The sequence below is a fragment of the Gastrolobium bilobum genome, unplaced genomic scaffold (genome assembly GCF_033153095.1).
Source record: "Gastrolobium bilobum isolate Gb01-03AN ecotype WA unplaced genomic scaffold, APGP_CSIRO_Gbil_v1 utg10838, whole genome shotgun sequence".
Taxonomy (NCBI): domain Eukaryota; kingdom Viridiplantae; phylum Streptophyta; class Magnoliopsida; order Fabales; family Fabaceae; genus Gastrolobium; species Gastrolobium bilobum.
Window position 1 is genome coordinate 110,569 of NW_026896694.1, and position 18,022 is coordinate 128,590.

Consider the following 18,022-nt stretch of genomic DNA (forward strand, 5'->3'; position numbering starts at 1 on the left):
GCCCCATTTACAGAGATTGAGATCATTAATAAACAAAGTTTAAGATACCTGCAGGTTCAAGGATTAATACTTAAACTCTCCTCATAAAGAGATTACTTCCCCTATTCAAATCACCTTTCAGTCACGATAGAATCTTCTTGATCCTGAATGCTTCCATGTAAACAAATTTATCACTGCTCCACCACGCTCACCTTCTTTATTGGAGATTATCATTATATATAATTTAAGGTGCCAAGTTCTCCTTTTACTGTTGAAACAAATTTTGATATTTCATACTTTTAAAATTATCGTAAATATTAGGAGTATTTGGCTATATGACGGGTACATACTACATACCCACAAATCTGTATAATCGCAATGAAACTTCTGTACGCACCTCAAAAAGGAAAACCAACTAAAGTAGGAAGTAACTCGAGAATTGAGATACAGGAAGACTAAATTCAAGAATAGGGTTAAACTTTTGGCTTATTTTATTTGAAAAATAATTATCTTCATTATTAAGTTCCTCCACATGATATCAGTTGCAACAATTCAATAACAAGTCAACCGACAAAAACGAACCACTATTATCTAACCAGATATTAAGAAAGTATATACAATTGAACCAAATTAATTATCAAAATCATTGACAAATTGACAATGGGGTAACAAATAATAATAATAATTAGAAACGGTCTTTCAATTCCGTAATTCATTATGTCAAAATTGTCTAACTACATAAAGAACCAAAATTTTCACCTTGAAGGTGCCTCCGAAAACCCAAAACTGACTGCGATGAACCTGCAGACTGAGCAAGATGATTAGCATGAATTCTGCTCCACAAGCAACTTCAACATAATTTAAGCAAAAATAGTGAGATCAAGTGCATTCCAGAAACATAGAAGTGTAATTTCTGGGTTGAAGGAGCCAATAAAATAGCTCTAGTTTTTGTAGGTGAGAGATAATACCTTAAATTGAAGAGAAACCTCCAATCCTCCATCTTAAATAGAGATATCTGCAATATTTCGTGAATTTGAATAATTCAATCAGTAAAATCTGATTTGCATCGTCAAAAGGATTCATTAATTCATAGTTTCTCCAGACTACAAATATACTGAAGTTTAATTCAGTAGATAGAAAGGTAGGGAAGTGGAGGACCTACCAGAAACCTCCTATAAGACAACGCAGCTATAGAACTGAAGCTGATAAGGCAGGGCAATTCGTAATTGAATTCCAGAAATGATTAAAATAACACGTCTCCTTTATGTGAAATTATGAGGTCTTTATCTTCTTTATCCACAATAATACTGCTACATTTCATTAGTAACGGCGAAGAACTTTGGGTTAAGCAGTAGCTGTGCAATCTTTACTTGAAGAGAAATTGATAGACTTGGGAGCATCACTTCCTCTAACTACACGGTTATAAATAACTTTAAATGACTGAGAGCCTTGAGGACGAGTAAGCAAACTTATTGGCATTCTCAGAGTCTGCTTCCGATTTCTTCTTCCCCGAATCAAAATGCTGAAGGTTTTCTCACTGTCCATGTTCATTTCACTACCACTTGTGTTGCTGTTTGAGCCAATGTTTTGATTTGGTTTGTTCTCAGTATTATCAGTACCCTGAAAATTTGGATTACCATTTTCTTTTATACTTTCTGAACCAACAGTCACCACTTCATCTTTACTTGTCTCTGATGCTAAAGCTTTTACCTCTTTATTGGATTCCTCAACATTATCAATGTCCTCAGGAAGAACTGAAGATGAACTAGGACTTTCAGCTCCATGACACTGCACTGGTAGCTCTGAAATGAGATCATGGGTTGGTTCAACAATAGGTACCGGAAGAGGAAATTCCACAGGATGACAGCCAGGCCAAACAACACTGGGACCAAACTTAGATACAGTGGGGTTCAAATTACATGGCCATGTAAAATGATTGGCATGAAAAGCACTGCTAGTGACTGGAAAGTTGCTGGTTGGTACTGATTGAGGTTGAGTATAAGGAGGATAAATGAATGGCAATGGTTGTATCATGTTTGGTGTTGTTGGAGGTGATTGATATGCATGGTGAGGAGAGGAACACACTGGGGTAACTGCAGGTAGCATAGTAGCAGGTCCAGGGTGAACATTCATGTTTACAGGCCAGTGGCCAATAGCTGGAACAGCACCAGGACCAGAAGGAAGAGTTGTGTTCATGGAAATTGGTGCAGCACGTGCAATGGCAGGTGATGGGTTGAATGGAACCGCAGATGCAGACAATTTCTTTAAAGGGATGCCCCCAGCATGACTCTGACTTGACGGAGATATATTGCCCCTTAAATCCTCACCACCCTGCGAAATGGAATTTGTATTTTCACTTGGTTCAAAACTGCCAGATGAATTACCTGCATCAAGTTCTTGTTTGTAAGAAGCCCCAGGATCCTCAATCACCATGGTGTTCTCAACTGTTCCTTGAGCCCCAACATCCCCAGATTCAAGCCCCCCAGCACTCGCACAATTAACTTGCACAGCATCAATCAACTGAGTTTCAAAACTGCCAGGTGAATTACTTGCATCAAGTTCTTGTTTGTAAGAATCCACAGGATCCTCCACGGCATCAATCATTATGGTGTTATCAACTGCTCCTTGAACCTCAACATCCCCAGATTCAAGCCCCTCAGCACTTGCACAATTATCTTGAACACCATCAATCAACTGAGTTTCCTCTCTCTTGTCATTAGCAACTCCAGTATCGTCTTGGGAATCATCTACAGAATCTGATAAAGAATCGTCATGCTTCTCTTTAAACACACCAATTAACTCCTTCGGGTTTGGATTAACGTTTCTATCAGCCTGAAAATCTTTCTCTTCATGCTTGCCAACATCACGTTCACAGGTAACAGGAATCTCGCTTCGAGGATTATAGACTTGTAATTTTGAAATTGACCCTGGAGGAGCCAAGGCTACTTCCTTGTATGAAGGAGATTTTCCAAGACTAACTATAGAAGTCTTAACTGGATTAACATCTTTTGGAGATGAATTTGAATCAGGTTCTGAATGAGAACTGCATAGCTTGTCACCAATTTCTAATGTCTCCTTTGCGGCAGACTTTGAAGCCGAGGGCATGGACTTGACCCTGTATGTAACAGCTTTGACTATTTTCCTTCCAAATTTAGTGCCTTGGGTGATGTTTACAGTATGATTATCTGTATAACCCCCATTGGATGTTGTTCGCTTCTTCAAGAAATAATACCTACTATTCTGATTAGCACTCCTTTCCAGAGGATATTCTGTACCAACTTCCACATTCTTCTGATAACTATAAACTTTCCCAAGTGTTGCCCGTCTCTGCTTCAGTCGCCGGCCATATGAGCCAACTGATCTTGGTCTTTGAACTGGTTGCCATCCATCCTCTCCGTCAGCATGTGCTTCTGACAAGTTTTCACCAGAAATTGGTGGCTTTTCATCTGAGATCTTTTCTAAAATAGGATGTTCTGAATCAGGCATAGAGTTGCTCTCCTGCTCAGAATCTGCACTACCTCCTGGTTCACTTATAAGTATCTCCTCATCTGAACCCTCTTTTGGAACTTCTCTTGAAGACTCATCAGAACTTGTTGCCATCACCTGCAAACAAATAAAAAATATATATATATAGACTTGTATTACAGAAAATGTGGATGCATGCAGGAGGGAGTACAAGTAGCCAGTTCTCACAATACGGTAAAGAGTAACAGTTCCAGGGCAAGAAAAAATTGCCTCCACTAGGTATATGATCCCTCAATTGCTTCTTTTCCTTCTGATCATAGACTGGATTAGTCTTGAAACTCATTCCAGGTTTGTTGGATTTTACGTCTTATAAAAGTATAAAGAAAATATGAAAATAGAGAAGATGGTTAAGTTGTACCTTACAATGTCACCATTTAAATTTTATATCAAGGGTACAACAATTCTCTTCTTTTATTGATGGTTAGTCCCTCTTCAAATAGATTGTTAGCCAGTTTGCTGTCCATCCATTATATGTCTTGTATACTAGTATTTGATTGACTATTCTACTTGCCTTTGTCAACTCAGAAAACAAGTCATCTATTTGAACTCATAGTAAATATTGAAAAAAAAAAAAAATTGTGTAGCTGACACCAAATTGAAGATTACAGGTTGTTGGTGTTTGTATCTTACAGACTTAATCCAAAAGCAATGCTTAGCGCAGAGAGAAAGAGATCTTATGAGCCAGAAGACAAGGTCTTTTGTTGACTTACAGTCATTCTAGGATCCTTTAGAATATTTCTCTAGAGTTAAGCAATGATGGGTTTGAATAAGTTCAAAAGGCAACCAACAATTCCAAAATAATCAAACCCTTGCAGCAAAATCAGAAAATGTAAGTACACAGTTGTCAATAGTAATCACTAATCAGACAACTCTTCTATAATTGTTTTGCCCCAAGATCTCAAACATTCAAACTGATGAATTGAACTTATCAAGACCAATAAATATGCAGCATACCTTTGTTATCTGGCTTCTTCTCTTTGCAGCCACATCTCTTTCTTTGGTATGGTCATTAGGATTAATGTAGTCAAGCAGATCCGACACACTGACAAATTCCAGGAAAATATAAGAAATCATTACAAAAGGTATCTGGGAATGTATGATACAAATATCACACATGTATGATGCAAGTATCAGAACCTGATACAATTATCCATGGAAACAAAACATATCAATGGTATTTTTTAAGAAATTATGCATATCATTGTTGACAAGTCAATAGGATATTATGGCACTCATAACCGCAGACACATAAAATAGGAGATGTGTCTGTTTCAGGAACATAAGAGCCATATGCAGATTAAATTTTTCTATCACAGTGTCTATGTCTGTTCTGTGCCCATGTCTATGCTTATTAGAATTGGCACAGCATCCATTTCAAAACTAAATGTCCATGATTGCATGTTGCATGCTTTGTATGGAAAACAGTTCTTTATCAGTAAATAAAATAGAGCTGTTCCCACAAGCCATATGAAAACCAAGAGAACTGTATCAACAGCAGTTCTTGACATGTAGCCTCAAACAATGTAATAAGTAATAACTGCAACGTTTCGTATTAAAATTACATATTACAATTTCCAATACAATAACTTAGCAGAACTACTCAATTAAATGACAACACAGAAAATATGGATGATAGGAGTACTTTCTGATGCAGCAATAAGTCAATAAAGTATCAAATCCAGATTGCAACGGTTAATTTTACCTTAGATGGCCTTTGCTAGCTATGGATGCATCAGGTTTTCGAGTACCATTTCGAGCAGCTTCTTGCTGTTCAAAAGCCTTGGACTCAAAATACTCAAGCCAAGCTGCAGCGTCCTGCAGAATTTATCACGAAACTAAAGATTATGCAAAACAGTTATAATTCTTTATACATTTTTTAGGAAAAAGGGAAATGAGAATTTTAATAACACAGCACCGTTGTAGATAATCATAATGATGATGCAAACTATTCAAAAACTGTTGTACGACATCATTTAAGACTTCAATCTGCCAACTGTATTACTGTTAAATACAAAGTTGTGTTGTATTATGCTAGTTATTGTTACGACTGGCATCCTAATGGGGGTCAACCCTCAGCATGGAGAGTATATTCTAGAAGGAATATTTGCCTTATCTTCTGAACTAACGAGTGTTTGCAGCACAAAGAACATACTTAAATGTGACAAATACCTGTGTACGCAAGTCATCAGGGCCAAGTTTTGCCCGCAGAATTTGCAAAGTTGTTTGCTCATGCTGCACGCTCAACGGATATGCTTCCATCAATGAGAGTGCTATTGCTATTGCATGATAACTTGCAGCAGTCTGCAGAGAATCAACATCCAACAAAGATGCAAGTGTTTTAACACAGATGAGAAGTTTTATTAGATACATAATACCATCCTATAGGTTATTATTCTCTTCTTTAAGGTCTGATCTTTGTTATCAATTCAAATCGTTACAATCATTATAAAAAGTACTAAAAATCATCAGCATTTTATATTAAAGAAAAATAAACATTTTCGACCCAACTAGCTCACAAATTTTCAAAATTATCTACCATCTAACTTCACAATTTATTATGCCAAAGGTGTAGCACACTCATTCATATGGAGCCCACTGTTGGCACTTCCATGTTAGGAAACATTCAAAAGAGAATTTAAGTAAAACATCGTGCATGAAGATGAAGAATCACTCAAAATAAACAAACTTCTTACTTCGGAAAAATCCGGGAAATAAAATGGAAAAAAATAAACCTGAATATGATCTGCACCAAGTAATCTTTGGTTGCACTTTAAAGCTTTGTGAAGGTATCTGAGAGCAACATGTACATTTCCGAGACCTTCCTCCATCATAGCCACATTAATGTAAGTTGCAGCAGTGTTTGGATGAGATGGGCCACATGTCAGATGCAGAAGATATAGAGCACGCTTTACATACCTGATTGCAGAACCAAGTAGGAAAAAAAATTAATCAGAAGAAAAACTGAAAAATAAGTTATTAATATTACAAAACTTCAAAACCCGATGTACACAAGTTGTGATGATTAATATTGTTAAAGTATAATATAAATCATTAAAAAGGCCCTCATCCAAAAGCTTAAGCTTTTGGGTTGAATTGGTTCTTTACATGATATCAAAGCCTTCTACTATGTCTCCTGGTTGCAATCGAGCGACGCTGGTGGTGACACCGGCATTGCAGTGTTCGCCCGAGGCTAGTAAAAAACTAGCGCAAAACCACCCCACGTGAGCGCCGAGGTTGCGGAGCGTGGTGGAATGTTAGGACCCATTTGTAAGATATGGGACTTGGAGTCCCACGTTGGTTGTATGGGCAACTAATGTGGGGTTTATAAGGCCTTGGGCACTCCCACCCTTTGAGCTAGCTTTTGGGGTGGTGCATCCCAAGGTCTTATCAAATGGTATCAGAGCCTCGTGTCTCGGATTCGATCCTCGCCGCCCCCTATTTTCTTTGTGAAATTCCTTAGCACAGGTAGGCTGGACTTGATGCATCATCCACCTTTCAAGTCCAACGGGTTCTCTTGTGAAGAGGCGTGTTAGAGTATAATATAAACCATTAAAAAAGCCCTCACCCAAAAGCTTAAGCTTTTAGGTTGAATTGGTTCTTTTTTTTGGAAATATTCCAATCGGTTTATTGCTTCGCAACTAATCCGATTCGGGACGGGTCCAGGATTAAGGCTTTAAACCCCTCCCAAAGGTGGTACTTTCAAATATAAATATTGTTCTCTTAAGGAAGTTAAAAAAACTAAGACGATCCTTTCAGAACACAAGTAAGGATAATCAATCCTCCTCTTTCTTTGTAATCCTTATTTTCTCTCTTGATAAATTCTTCATTTTCAAATTAAAAAATTAAGTAAATCATATCAAGTCAAAAAACCTTGAACTTAAAAAAATCCAATTTATACATCACCATATTGTACAAGACAAAAACATACTTCAGAGCCAGCTCTGTGTGTTGAAGTCTGTAATAGAATACTGCAAGATCCCCATAGCTCTTCATGGTATCAGGATGATCCAGACCTAACTCTCTCTCATTGATATCCAAAGCTTTTTGTTGGTAAATTGTAGCCTGTAATTGAAGTAAACAACTTAATGAATTGAAATCAAATCAGGGAACTTGACAATAGAAAAAAATTAGATATTTTTGCAAAGGTGCATATAAACTATAGCTGAAATATATGATTAAAATGTCAAGTATATTTAACAATATCAACCAAGACTTATCCCACCAAGTGGGGTCAGCTACATGGATCAAACAATGCCATCAGCCAATGTGTACAATTAAAAACCATATTTTCAATGAATCCATTTTGAGCAAGGTCCTTTTTCATGGTTTCTCCTAAAGTTTTCTTCAGTCTTCACTCTTCCTCAACTTCTTTTAATTAGATTATCTTCCATTTCATAAAATGTCAAGGGTAAACGGAAAAAAAAAATTATTGATGAATACAATGAGGTGTACTTTGGTTTCTGATGAAATAACGTCCACCAATACCAAAACATAAGTGAAACAAACCTGATTGAAGTCTCCAGTATGATATAAAACTACAGCAAGGAGGCTGTATGCCCCTGCTGTCATCCGATGGTAGGGACCACACACTGCTACCAGCTTGGCTAGAGCCTGTCGCCAACAAATTATAGCAGATATCATACAACAATTTCAAAATGAAAGGAATAGACAGTAGAAGAATCTTGTCAATAGTGTGAAGATTTCTGGTTACAGATACCTTTGTCCCATAGGTAACTGCATCCTCAAGTTTTCCCTTATCTAAAGCTGTTTTGGATGACTCTAGCAGCTGCCTTCCATCTGCAGATGAGCATGCTGCTTGCTGCAAAGAATCAGTATGGCATTACATACACAGTTTGGATCTATACAATCAATTTCAAGACATTATGCAAGAGAACCTATAATTAACATTATTGTTTGTTACCTTGTGAACTGGGACCAAGCTAACAATATCAGATTTGTGGAAGGGAATTGGAGAATCCATATCAAAATCCCTTGGAACAAGCTCAATTCCCACCTAATTCAGAAAGTGATGATAAGGAACAAATTGTCAATTATCAACTACTCAATGTCAAATGATAACCGTAAAGAACCAATTCAACCCAAAAGCTTAAGCTGATGGGTGAGGCTACATTAATGGTTTTTATATATCTCTAACACGCCCCTTCACACGATAGCCCACTGGGCTTGAAGGGTGTACAATGCACAAGCTCACCTACCTGTGCTTAACAAACTCCACAATATTAATTATTTATTAATTAAATGGGGGGCCGTGAGGATCGAACTTGTAACACCGAGACTCAGATAACATATAAAGAACCAATTCAACTCAAAAGCTTAAGATGACGGGTGAGGCTACATTAATGGTTTTTATATATCTCTAACAATAACCATAAGCCCTACAATCTATTGACTGATGTAAGCCTGTCCCATGTGTATCTATACATACCTGTATGCACATATACTGGGAAGAATGTTATATACATATTGTAAAAGCAAATGCAAAATTATCTAGTAAAAAAATGAGTCACATGAATTTCTTTATGAGAGTTATTGCAGTTGAAGGGAGAGAGAACAAAAGGAGGAAAGCAGGTTTACTGAATTCATGACAAGAGGCACATGCAACACTTTCGTGCGAGAAGATGAATCAAATTATGTCGACAAATTCATCAAGGTAGCATATGAGCATGTAAAACCAGCTTTTTCAACACCCAAATAACTACGAGTGTACTTCAATTTGACAGAGAAGGTTAAACTTAACACGTTTCCATCAATATGAACAGTGACAACATTCAAGTGGAAAATCCAGCTCACCTCTACATGCCCCTATCTATTTTCATAGCCACTGCCATAAACTGAACCTAATAATGAATATGTACTTGTCACAATGAATCATGAAATTTGGCATAGTATAAAAGAGCAACCTGGTACTATAAAGATCCCACTATGCTCAAGGTTCACGGAAAGGTCAAACCTATTGTGTGAGTCTATAATAGGCAGCCTTACCTTACATTTACAAGAAGCTGATTACATGATTTGAAGAAAATGGCAATTAGAAAAAGATACAAATGTGTGACTCCATAACAATGCAATCTATAATGCAAGATCAAGACACAACAGAAACTACGAATTCTATTGACTACTTCCAGACTCCATTACCTTGTGACACAAGCCACGTAAAATTGCAAATTTCCTCACATCTTTGTAATTCAAGCTGTTAAAATCCCAATCAAAACGTTTCTTCAAAAACAACTCTAGCCATTTCCAGACAAGGGGGTGAACTTTGCATGATTTATCTGATTCTCTATTTTCAGGAACACCAAGCAGCAAATTCAATGCACCAGCTATTGCTGAAGCCATTTTCTCCTTGTCAACAGCAGCAGAAATGACTGCCTGCAGGATGTGCTTGAAAGCTCGAACTATCATCTCATGAATACAAAGTGATTGCACATGTGAAAGTTTTTCTGAAAGCTTGACCTATAAAGAAAATCAAAAAGCAAATATTATACAACATGGAAATGCTTCCATCAGTGATTCTAAACCTAACACGGAAAATCCCTCTCAAAACCTTCTATAAAGATATGTAGCAGACAATACAAGAATAAAAGCAGAAGTTTTGATAATAGAATGAGAAAGTGATATAATTTGGCAAGAGTCTGGCTGGCCAACATACATTGTCTCTATAGTCATATTCTCAGAGCTAGTGAAGCAATTGTAAAGATGTCAATTCTAACAACTTCCATTTCATGAATTTGGATATATTATTATAGCTCCATAACGTGAATAATAAGGTTTAGAGCACTGACAACATGTCCAAGAGAACGCATTCGTAGACCCCTAGTATGCATAAAATCAGTTAGTGTGCGGCCATCAACTGGAGAGAGTTCCAATGAGCCAAAATCTGCTACCTGTTGCATAATTAATACTACAATAAAAACCACCAGTCTTGGGAACTAGAAAGCCTTGCAGACAATCAACCAAATAAATTCTATTTTACCAGTTTTGGTAGAGCAACATCCGTGTAATATTTCCGAGATAAGTCAACCAAATCTTGCATAGACTGTTAATAACAAGAGATTTTACTCAGACACCAGATAAAAATAGTTCGGTTCAATTGCTATAAAACTTGGAAATACTTTGTTACACCTAGAAGAGTTACCTTGCAGTGAAGTCCAGTTCCTGATTCTTTTAATCGGCTAAAAGAAGCTTCAGATAGCATCCCCTTCAGCACAAGCTCATTCTCAGCTGCTGTAGTTTCATGCTGGGATACAATTGACAGTAATGGAGCACTTTCAGCCTTCCCATTAGATTTTGAATATTCAGATGCCAAATTAGGACTGCTTGGATCAGATTTGTTTTTATTATTCTTGAGGGCTTTAAGGGGTTTCCCAAGACCCTCGACCTTCATTTCATTCTTAGCCTTCTCCAAAGACGGTTTCTTATCTTTCTCTGTATTGTTTTGGTCTTGCAAATGTTGTATCCAGCAGGCTCCAAGTTCCCATCTTACAAAATTGTCCAATCCCAGTTCCTCTTCCTCAAGCTTAGCAAGGCTTTCTTTAATCAGCGTCTCCACAAAAGCATGGGAAGCACCAAGCTCTTCACTCTCAAGAGTTTCCATCTGAGTCATCTGTTTATTGTTCTCTGGTTGGGTAGTGTGGTGAAGAAGTAATCTCAAACTGCAAGGAACAATGAAATAATTACAGGCCCTATCGTCATTTGATCAATGAGAACTTGATCAACTAAGGAAGTTGAAACTGCAGCTTTAAAGAAAAACAGAGCATCTAGAAATAGATTCAAAAAAAAAGTAACTTGGAAAAAAAATACAAAAGCTAAAACCCAAAAATGAGTCCACCAAACCATCTAGGAGTACAGCTCATCAAAAATCAATAAAAAAATATCTAAAAGTGAGCCGAGCTCAAAACTTCATCAAAAGAAACTGCCAAGAAAACTTGTTGCAATTTATACTTTCCAAATAAGAAGGCAGAGCTTATTAAAAGAAAAAAGGGTTAAAAACACCCAATTTAAAGTTCTTAAATTGTTGTAGTTAAGAAACAACACCAAAACTACAGCTAGAGCTCATTCAAAAACATTATTCTCATTCATATTGTAGCTCAAGATGATAAATTTTACAAAAAGGGAGAGCGAGAGAGGGAGGGAGCACACCTAGTTGATACGAGTATTATGTAAAGTTGTAAAGTAGTAAAAGGGTGTAACATGGAAGGGTTCATGAACCTGTTAATGTTGAGTGCGTTGGCACCACCCTCTGCCTGGTCAAGCAATTCAATACTTTGATGAGATGGAGAGTTGACATTCTGGTTATCTCCACCCTCAACTTTCACAACAATCACATAACCGCAATATCTTATATTGACAACACCTAAAGTGGTAATATCCTGCACATAAAATGGGAAAAGTAATCAGTTATATGAAAAGAAGGGGGGGGGGGGGGAACAGCCCTAGAGCACAAAAGTAACCAATCTTTATCTATATAAGAGTATCATACATGGGCAGCGGTATTCTCATCAGCAGTGATTCCTTTCAGTAGATTTCGTTCTACTAGATCCTTTTGATTTACTCCAGTAGCTTCAACTCCATCAATTTTAGTATCAATCTTACAGCTCGCAACAGAACCATCTTTCAAGACTCTGATACTCAAGTCACCTACTCTCTCAGTAATGTCATTTGCTGCAACTGAGCACCTAAAATTGGGCTCTTCCATTACATGTTTAACAGCTCTGATTGCTCTGAAAAAGGCAACATCAACAAACAGGCTGTGCAAAAGAAATGCTTTTCTATCACGAACCTGCCTTTCTTCTGCTGTCTTGCAAGGCATAGATGCAATAAATGAAAAATCATTAGCCCAAGGAATCAAATCACATTTTCTGTCTCTTCCAAGACCACCACCATTTCCTCCCCAAGTTTCATCCTCCACAGGAAGAGGAGGAAAAGACGAAGGTGATTGTGCTGCAACAGGAGGAACAAGCCATGTGTTGGCTCGGAAGCCATAGGGGAGATTCCCAAACTGAAGACAAAAGAAAATGGGGCAGAGAGGACTGATAAATACAATGATGATCACAGTGAGAAAGATTTACAAGAGCCAATAGTGAGGACTTCATTAATACATGTTCAATGGTTGTTTACAGTAGCGATACCAAACTTTTAATTAGGAATAAGAAATGTAAACAAACCAAAAGTTGTTCAATACCTTGTTACGTTCTGAAAATGCCTTAATGAGATCATCGTAAGCCTGAAAATTAAGAAATAAAATTTGTAAATTTTACTAAGTATTAACTAGCGTAAATCAAATTAAACATACAATACCGTCAATAGGAATGTTGAAACCGTGTCAAGTTTAAATTTCATCTTTTTGCACATTTATACATCTTTCTTTTTGGTTTCCCACAAGATATTGCATATCAAAATCTAAACATACATTAAACTAGTACCGAGTTTCCCACAGTAACCCAAAGTTGCCTCTACATCAGCAATACAGCAAGTTAAGTAATTAAAATCACCATATTGCACTCATATATCAGGGTAACAAAATAGATTGAGCCATGCAAACTTCATACTAAACTAATACAATATTCAATAACTCTGTAAAATCATTCATCATTTGATTATATTAAAATAACAATAAGTAGCTAGTGCTGATTTAAATACCTACTGCGAAAAGGCCTAACCAGAATGATTCAAAAACTTCATTAATTTTTCAGAATTTTTTTTTTATATTTACTGTGCTTTAAACAGAAAATAAGTTAAACAGAGAAGAAGATGAAGGAACACTAACACTGTCAAAAGCTCTGCTAAGTTGTCTCAACAAATCAACAAGATTATGACACAGAATCCGTTGTTTCCCAACACTGTAAAACCCTTTTCTGCTAGCCTCAACGTGCACCACTTTCCCGTTATACAGTTTCACCTGTGACCACACCACAACAACCACAAAACACAAGCATTTCATTTCATTCCCAAAAAAACACCCAAACGCGTGACGATAAATTCAAAGACGAAATACTCACATCGAGCGAGAAGAGATAATCCGCCTCCGATATCTCGTCCACGTGGCGCCTCGAAGCTCTTTTTATATCTGCATCGATTCATTAGCTTCAGCATCTTACCGACACATAGAATTGCAAATAATTTGCACAGAGAAGAGTGTGAAAGAGGAAGAAGGAGGAGAATTGTACATTGGAGAGGAGCAGTGAGATGAGAGAGAGAGAAAAATTCGTAAAAACTCCCCAGTTTAGGGCACGAGTGGCTTATCTCGCCATCTCCCTCCGCCGCATCTTTCGGCGTTTGCTTGGCCGGCGGAGCTCCAGACTTGGACGCCGCCGCCGCAGCCGGCTGCGGAGACGACGGACCAAAGCTGGTGGTGCAGGCGACGATGTCGAGGAGTCTACGCACGTGTGCCACTGCTTGATCTTCATCGTAATCCTCTGCGTGTGCAAAATTTGTAAACTGAGTATGAGGAAGAAGATGACTAAAACGACCTCGTATTGGCGAGCTCCTTTTCGTTTTAGTTAAAATAAAAAGTATTGTTATCAAAAAAAAAAAAAAAAAAAAAGTATTTTTTTTTAAAAAAAAAAATTCTCCATAAAATTATCCTCTGTAATTTTATAATTTCGTTATTTTGAGATTTTAAAAAAAATATTTTAAATATTTTATTCTTTGTATATCATAAATTTTATTTGATTTTTAGGAATAAGTGATTATATCTACTTTTTTTTTCATATCTATCTTGTTATCAATCTCCAATATCGTTAAATCAGAATCTCAATTAATTTTTATCATTTACCTCTTCTCTTAATATTCTGATGTAACGGTGTTAGAGAGTGATAGATATAAAAAAATAAGTAGAATAATTTTTTTTTAAACCGAAAACTATGTTGTGTTGGAATTTTAGAAAATAATTTTATGTCTTGTTATGTACAAGGGAAAATAGTTTGTCTTTTTAAAGGACACAACACAAGTTATGTTATTTTAATTGCTTATAACTATATATTCTGAAAAGTATATAGTTATAATATTAAAGTTATATTTTTTTCTCTCTCTTCACAACTTGTTGGCTGACGTGAAAAATAAAATATAAATATAAATTTAATATTATAACTATATATTCTCAAAATATATAATTATAAACAACTAAAATAACATAATTTATATCTTTTAAAAAAATAAAATATTTTTTTGTATGGTATACATTAGAAATGTTAATTTTTATTTATTTATTAAATAAAATAGTGTTAATAATACCTTCAAACAAAGTGAGGATGCAAGGCTTCAGTGCGTACACATCCACCATGTCCTTCAAACGTGGCCCTCTTACCTGTATTGTTAGAAAAGGCCTTCGTTATGAAATTATAAATTTAAAAGAAAATATATACAATAATATGTTGCATAACACTATATTGTTATTAGAATTAGCCATGACCTTAATGTTTGGCCGATCTATTAAACCGGTTATGCCTAAACTAAAAAGTCTCGTAGATTTCCTTTCTTGCAGGACCTTAGCAATATTTTAGTTCTTACATAAAAGAAATTTATAAGTTAAACTATTTGTCGTCGCATAAAAATTTCAACTTTCTGAATATGATCTTTATATACATGCAATAATAAATAGAGTTAACTAAAGGGGTTATTTATATTCTCATGTAAAATTTATCCTTAAGTTTTTGTTAAGTGAGTGCTAGGCCTTAAATTCTATTATTAAATTTAGATGAATTTATCTATGATAACATTGTAAATCCAAAATCCTTATATTTTGTCGTCCATATTTTCATGAGGTCAATATTCATTTGTTTGATTTCTGGATTGAATGTGTCACACCTTATATACCAAATGTATGAATACGATTTTCTTTCTTTTTTGTGTTTTTTTTTTTCTGATGATGTTTGCTTTCTATTGGTTACATGTCTCTAGTTTGTCAAAGAGAAGTCAAACATATTGTTATTCATGGGGCTGCATGTCTTATGTATCGTCCCTAATAGAACTTAGAATTGAACAGTGTGTAAAGAGACATATAGTACACTTATCATTAATAAATGGTTGAAATTAAAATAATGTAAATTATTTATAGTACACAATTTACCTCATGCGATAGTGAAAAATTTGTCACATAACACGTCTCCGTATTCACCGACAAAAGCCGACGAACATCTATTATTCTATCCGTTGATATTCCCTGCTTCAAAAGATACACAAATAAATAAATAAAACCATTTGATTTTGTATTTTGCATCAATTTATGTGAATAAAAGAACCCAATTATAAAGTCCTGAAAGCTATGTAAGAGAACTTGGAAAAAAAAAACAAATTATTGAAAGTAAATTGGAGCTTTCATAAATTGAAGCTACGTGTTCAGTTTAGATTTCAAGGTTGTTGGTATCCTTGAAAATCAAATCATTCATATTTTGTCATTATGTTATATTTGTCAAAATGATATTTCAGAGACAGACTCTTCATCCCATGGACATTAACAAGTGCACGCCTCTATATGTGGTGATACAAAAAGATAAGCCAAAGCTTTAACATGAAACACGGGTTCATAAATAGAATTTTTGGTGCTTGTTTAAGCCTTACCATAATGACACAATATAGCTTAAGCTAATGGGAAAGTGAGCTAATGGTTGACACATATATTTAATCTTATAATAACAATTTTTGAAGTATAAAGTTCAGCACTAATAGTCAAAATCTAGCAAAAGATTCCCATGAGAATCATAACAAAACGGACATAAGGTAGCTGTCAATAACTACTCAATGCACACACACAAAATAACCAGCAATGAAAGTTGAGAAAAGAAGACTTTCTTTTTTCAATATATTACCAAATAAACTAAGAATTTAACGTGTTTCCTTTTAAAGAATATAAGTTTATGTCTTTTCATCCTTTATAATTATGTGTTCACCGGAGAACATAGTTATAACATAAAAAAAAAAAAAAAAAAAATCTCTTTCCACGTCAATCGATAAGTTTCTAAATAATTTCTAGAGAAAAAAAAAATTAATATTATAACTATGTTTTCTTCAAAATATATAATTATAAAGAGGTGTAAGGAGATAAGTTTATATCCTTTAAAAAAAGACGAATAATTTTCCCATAAACTAAACAAACCTTAAGAACAACACGAGTTTCATCAGGAAGGTTCACAGTGATATCTATGACAACCGGAAGAACTGCAAAATTACAAGAAAGAAACAAGTTAGGCATATCCTGTTTTGAACAAGCTTTCAAAGTGTTTTTAATCTCAAAATTGAATGGTATAAGAATTTTATTACCCTTCTCTTCTTTTTTCTTCTTCTCTCCCTTGGCCTTTCCACGATTGTATCTTGGTGACATTTTCTACTCGTTTGAGTTCCTGGCACTAATAATACACAGAAGCACAAGTTAGAATATTCATTCATATATATACTATAGTATTTTATAATTATAAGGCAGCAATATAAATAAATACATCAATTATTCATTATCTGCAAATAAATTTTGTATTGCACATGGAACAAAAGGGTGTCAATTGAATACTATAGAGGTGCAAAGGAATTACCAAAGAACAAAAGCAGGGAAATTTATAGGACTTGGATGATTGAACAAAAAGAGATAAAGGGGGGGTATGGGGATAGAGAATGGTCTTTAATGCGCTATAGAGCTATTGAGGTTCAGAGAGTGGATAATAAGCATAAGAGAGAGGTTTTGAGTTGGAACTCTCATCCATTACAAGAAGGGGAAAATGATAAATGAACAAAAATGGAAAAGAGAAGCAGAGAGATATAGATGGGAGAGTGGTATGATAAGGAAAGAAGGGTTGAGATTCAATGCTCAGAATGATAATGGCATTTTCTGGCACCTTGTTTATACAGGTTAATTATCAATTTGCGGTGTATATATAAATATAGTTTTTTTTTTCTATAAAGTTTTTTAAATTTAATTCAGTAAATAATATAATATTTTAATTGTAATTTTAATTTTGGAAATTGAAATCCATTAGGTGCAGCAATTAGTGGAGGGGAAGAGGGGGACCACATAATAGATAGGGTCCACGGTAAACAGTAAACACAGGCAAGCCGTATTAGTGGTGTGAATTTCTATTAAAAGCTTAGACAATGAGAGATTTTTCGGTAATATAACGTCGAATTTTCATTAGAAAACAGAGTCTTATTAGTTTTCATAATTAATTTCTTAATGCTTAAAATGAAGAGGGCGATTATATTTATAATATGTTTCGATTATAATTTCTTATAATCAAATCTTAATCCATCAATTTAATAGTTATAATTTATTGAGAATTAATAATTAATTAATAATATGACAGAGAAAATTATAACCATCAGATTGACCGAAATCAACTATAAATATTTAATCACAAGAAGTTATAAGCGAAAAAAGATTATAAATATAACATTTTTTTTAAATGAAATAGCAAGCATTTTAGTCTATGAATTGTATTTTTAGTTCGCCTGCCTGAATTGAAAATATGCAACTTTTTCTTTTTGTCAATGTTCTCGGTGATAGAATTAAACT

The 18,022-nt window shown here is 35.2% G+C and overlaps 1 protein-coding gene across 2 annotated transcripts; it reads right to left on the reverse strand.

Moving 5' to 3' along the window:
• Nucleotides 1-512: 512 nt before the first annotated feature.
• On the reverse strand, nucleotides 513-17,255 carry LOC133301475 (protein REDUCED CHLOROPLAST COVERAGE 1-like). Of its 2 annotated transcripts, XM_061501104.1 has the most exons (26): nucleotides 17,049-17,255; nucleotides 16,783-16,868; nucleotides 16,619-16,680; nucleotides 15,593-15,685; nucleotides 14,758-14,830; nucleotides 13,692-13,940; nucleotides 13,524-13,591; nucleotides 13,292-13,423; nucleotides 12,707-12,748; nucleotides 12,005-12,523; nucleotides 11,734-11,894; nucleotides 10,661-11,177; nucleotides 10,499-10,561; nucleotides 10,308-10,409; nucleotides 9,661-9,978; nucleotides 8,426-8,518; nucleotides 8,222-8,323; nucleotides 8,011-8,115; nucleotides 7,433-7,566; nucleotides 6,237-6,420; nucleotides 5,674-5,805; nucleotides 5,207-5,319; nucleotides 4,459-4,546; nucleotides 1,142-3,582; nucleotides 948-994; nucleotides 513-787 (listed from the first exon to the last, which is right to left on the reverse strand). In XM_061501104.1, the coding sequence occupies exons 2-24, from the start codon at nucleotides 16,841-16,843 to the stop codon at nucleotides 1,324-1,326; spliced, it is 5,670 nt and encodes a 1,889-aa protein (XP_061357088.1). In that variant the 5' UTR covers nucleotides 16,844-16,868; nucleotides 17,049-17,255; the 3' UTR covers nucleotides 513-787; nucleotides 948-994; nucleotides 1,142-1,323. The 2 variants fall into 2 exon arrangements, with proteins under 2 accessions (XP_061357088.1, XP_061357089.1); XM_061501105.1 differs by lacking the exons at nucleotides 12,707-12,748; nucleotides 13,292-13,423; nucleotides 13,524-13,591; ... (4 more) ...; nucleotides 16,783-16,868; nucleotides 17,049-17,255 and having other exon boundaries at nucleotides 514-787; nucleotides 12,005-12,200; nucleotides 12,305-12,483.
• Nucleotides 17,256-18,022: the final 767 nt, after the last annotated feature.

Coding starts and splice junctions, on each gene's coding strand:
- LOC133301475 (XM_061501104.1), bottom strand. CDS start 16,843: ATGTCACCAAGATACAATCGTGGAAAGGCCAAGGGAGAGAAGAAGAAA. Junction 5,806..6,236: donor TTGGTGCAGATCATATTCAG/GTTTATTTTTTT, acceptor GATTCTCTGCAG/ACTGCTGCAAGTTATCATGC. Junction 5,320..5,673: donor CTGATGACTTGCGTACACAG/GTATTTGTCACA, acceptor TAAATTCTGCAG/GACGCTGCAGCTTGGCTTGA.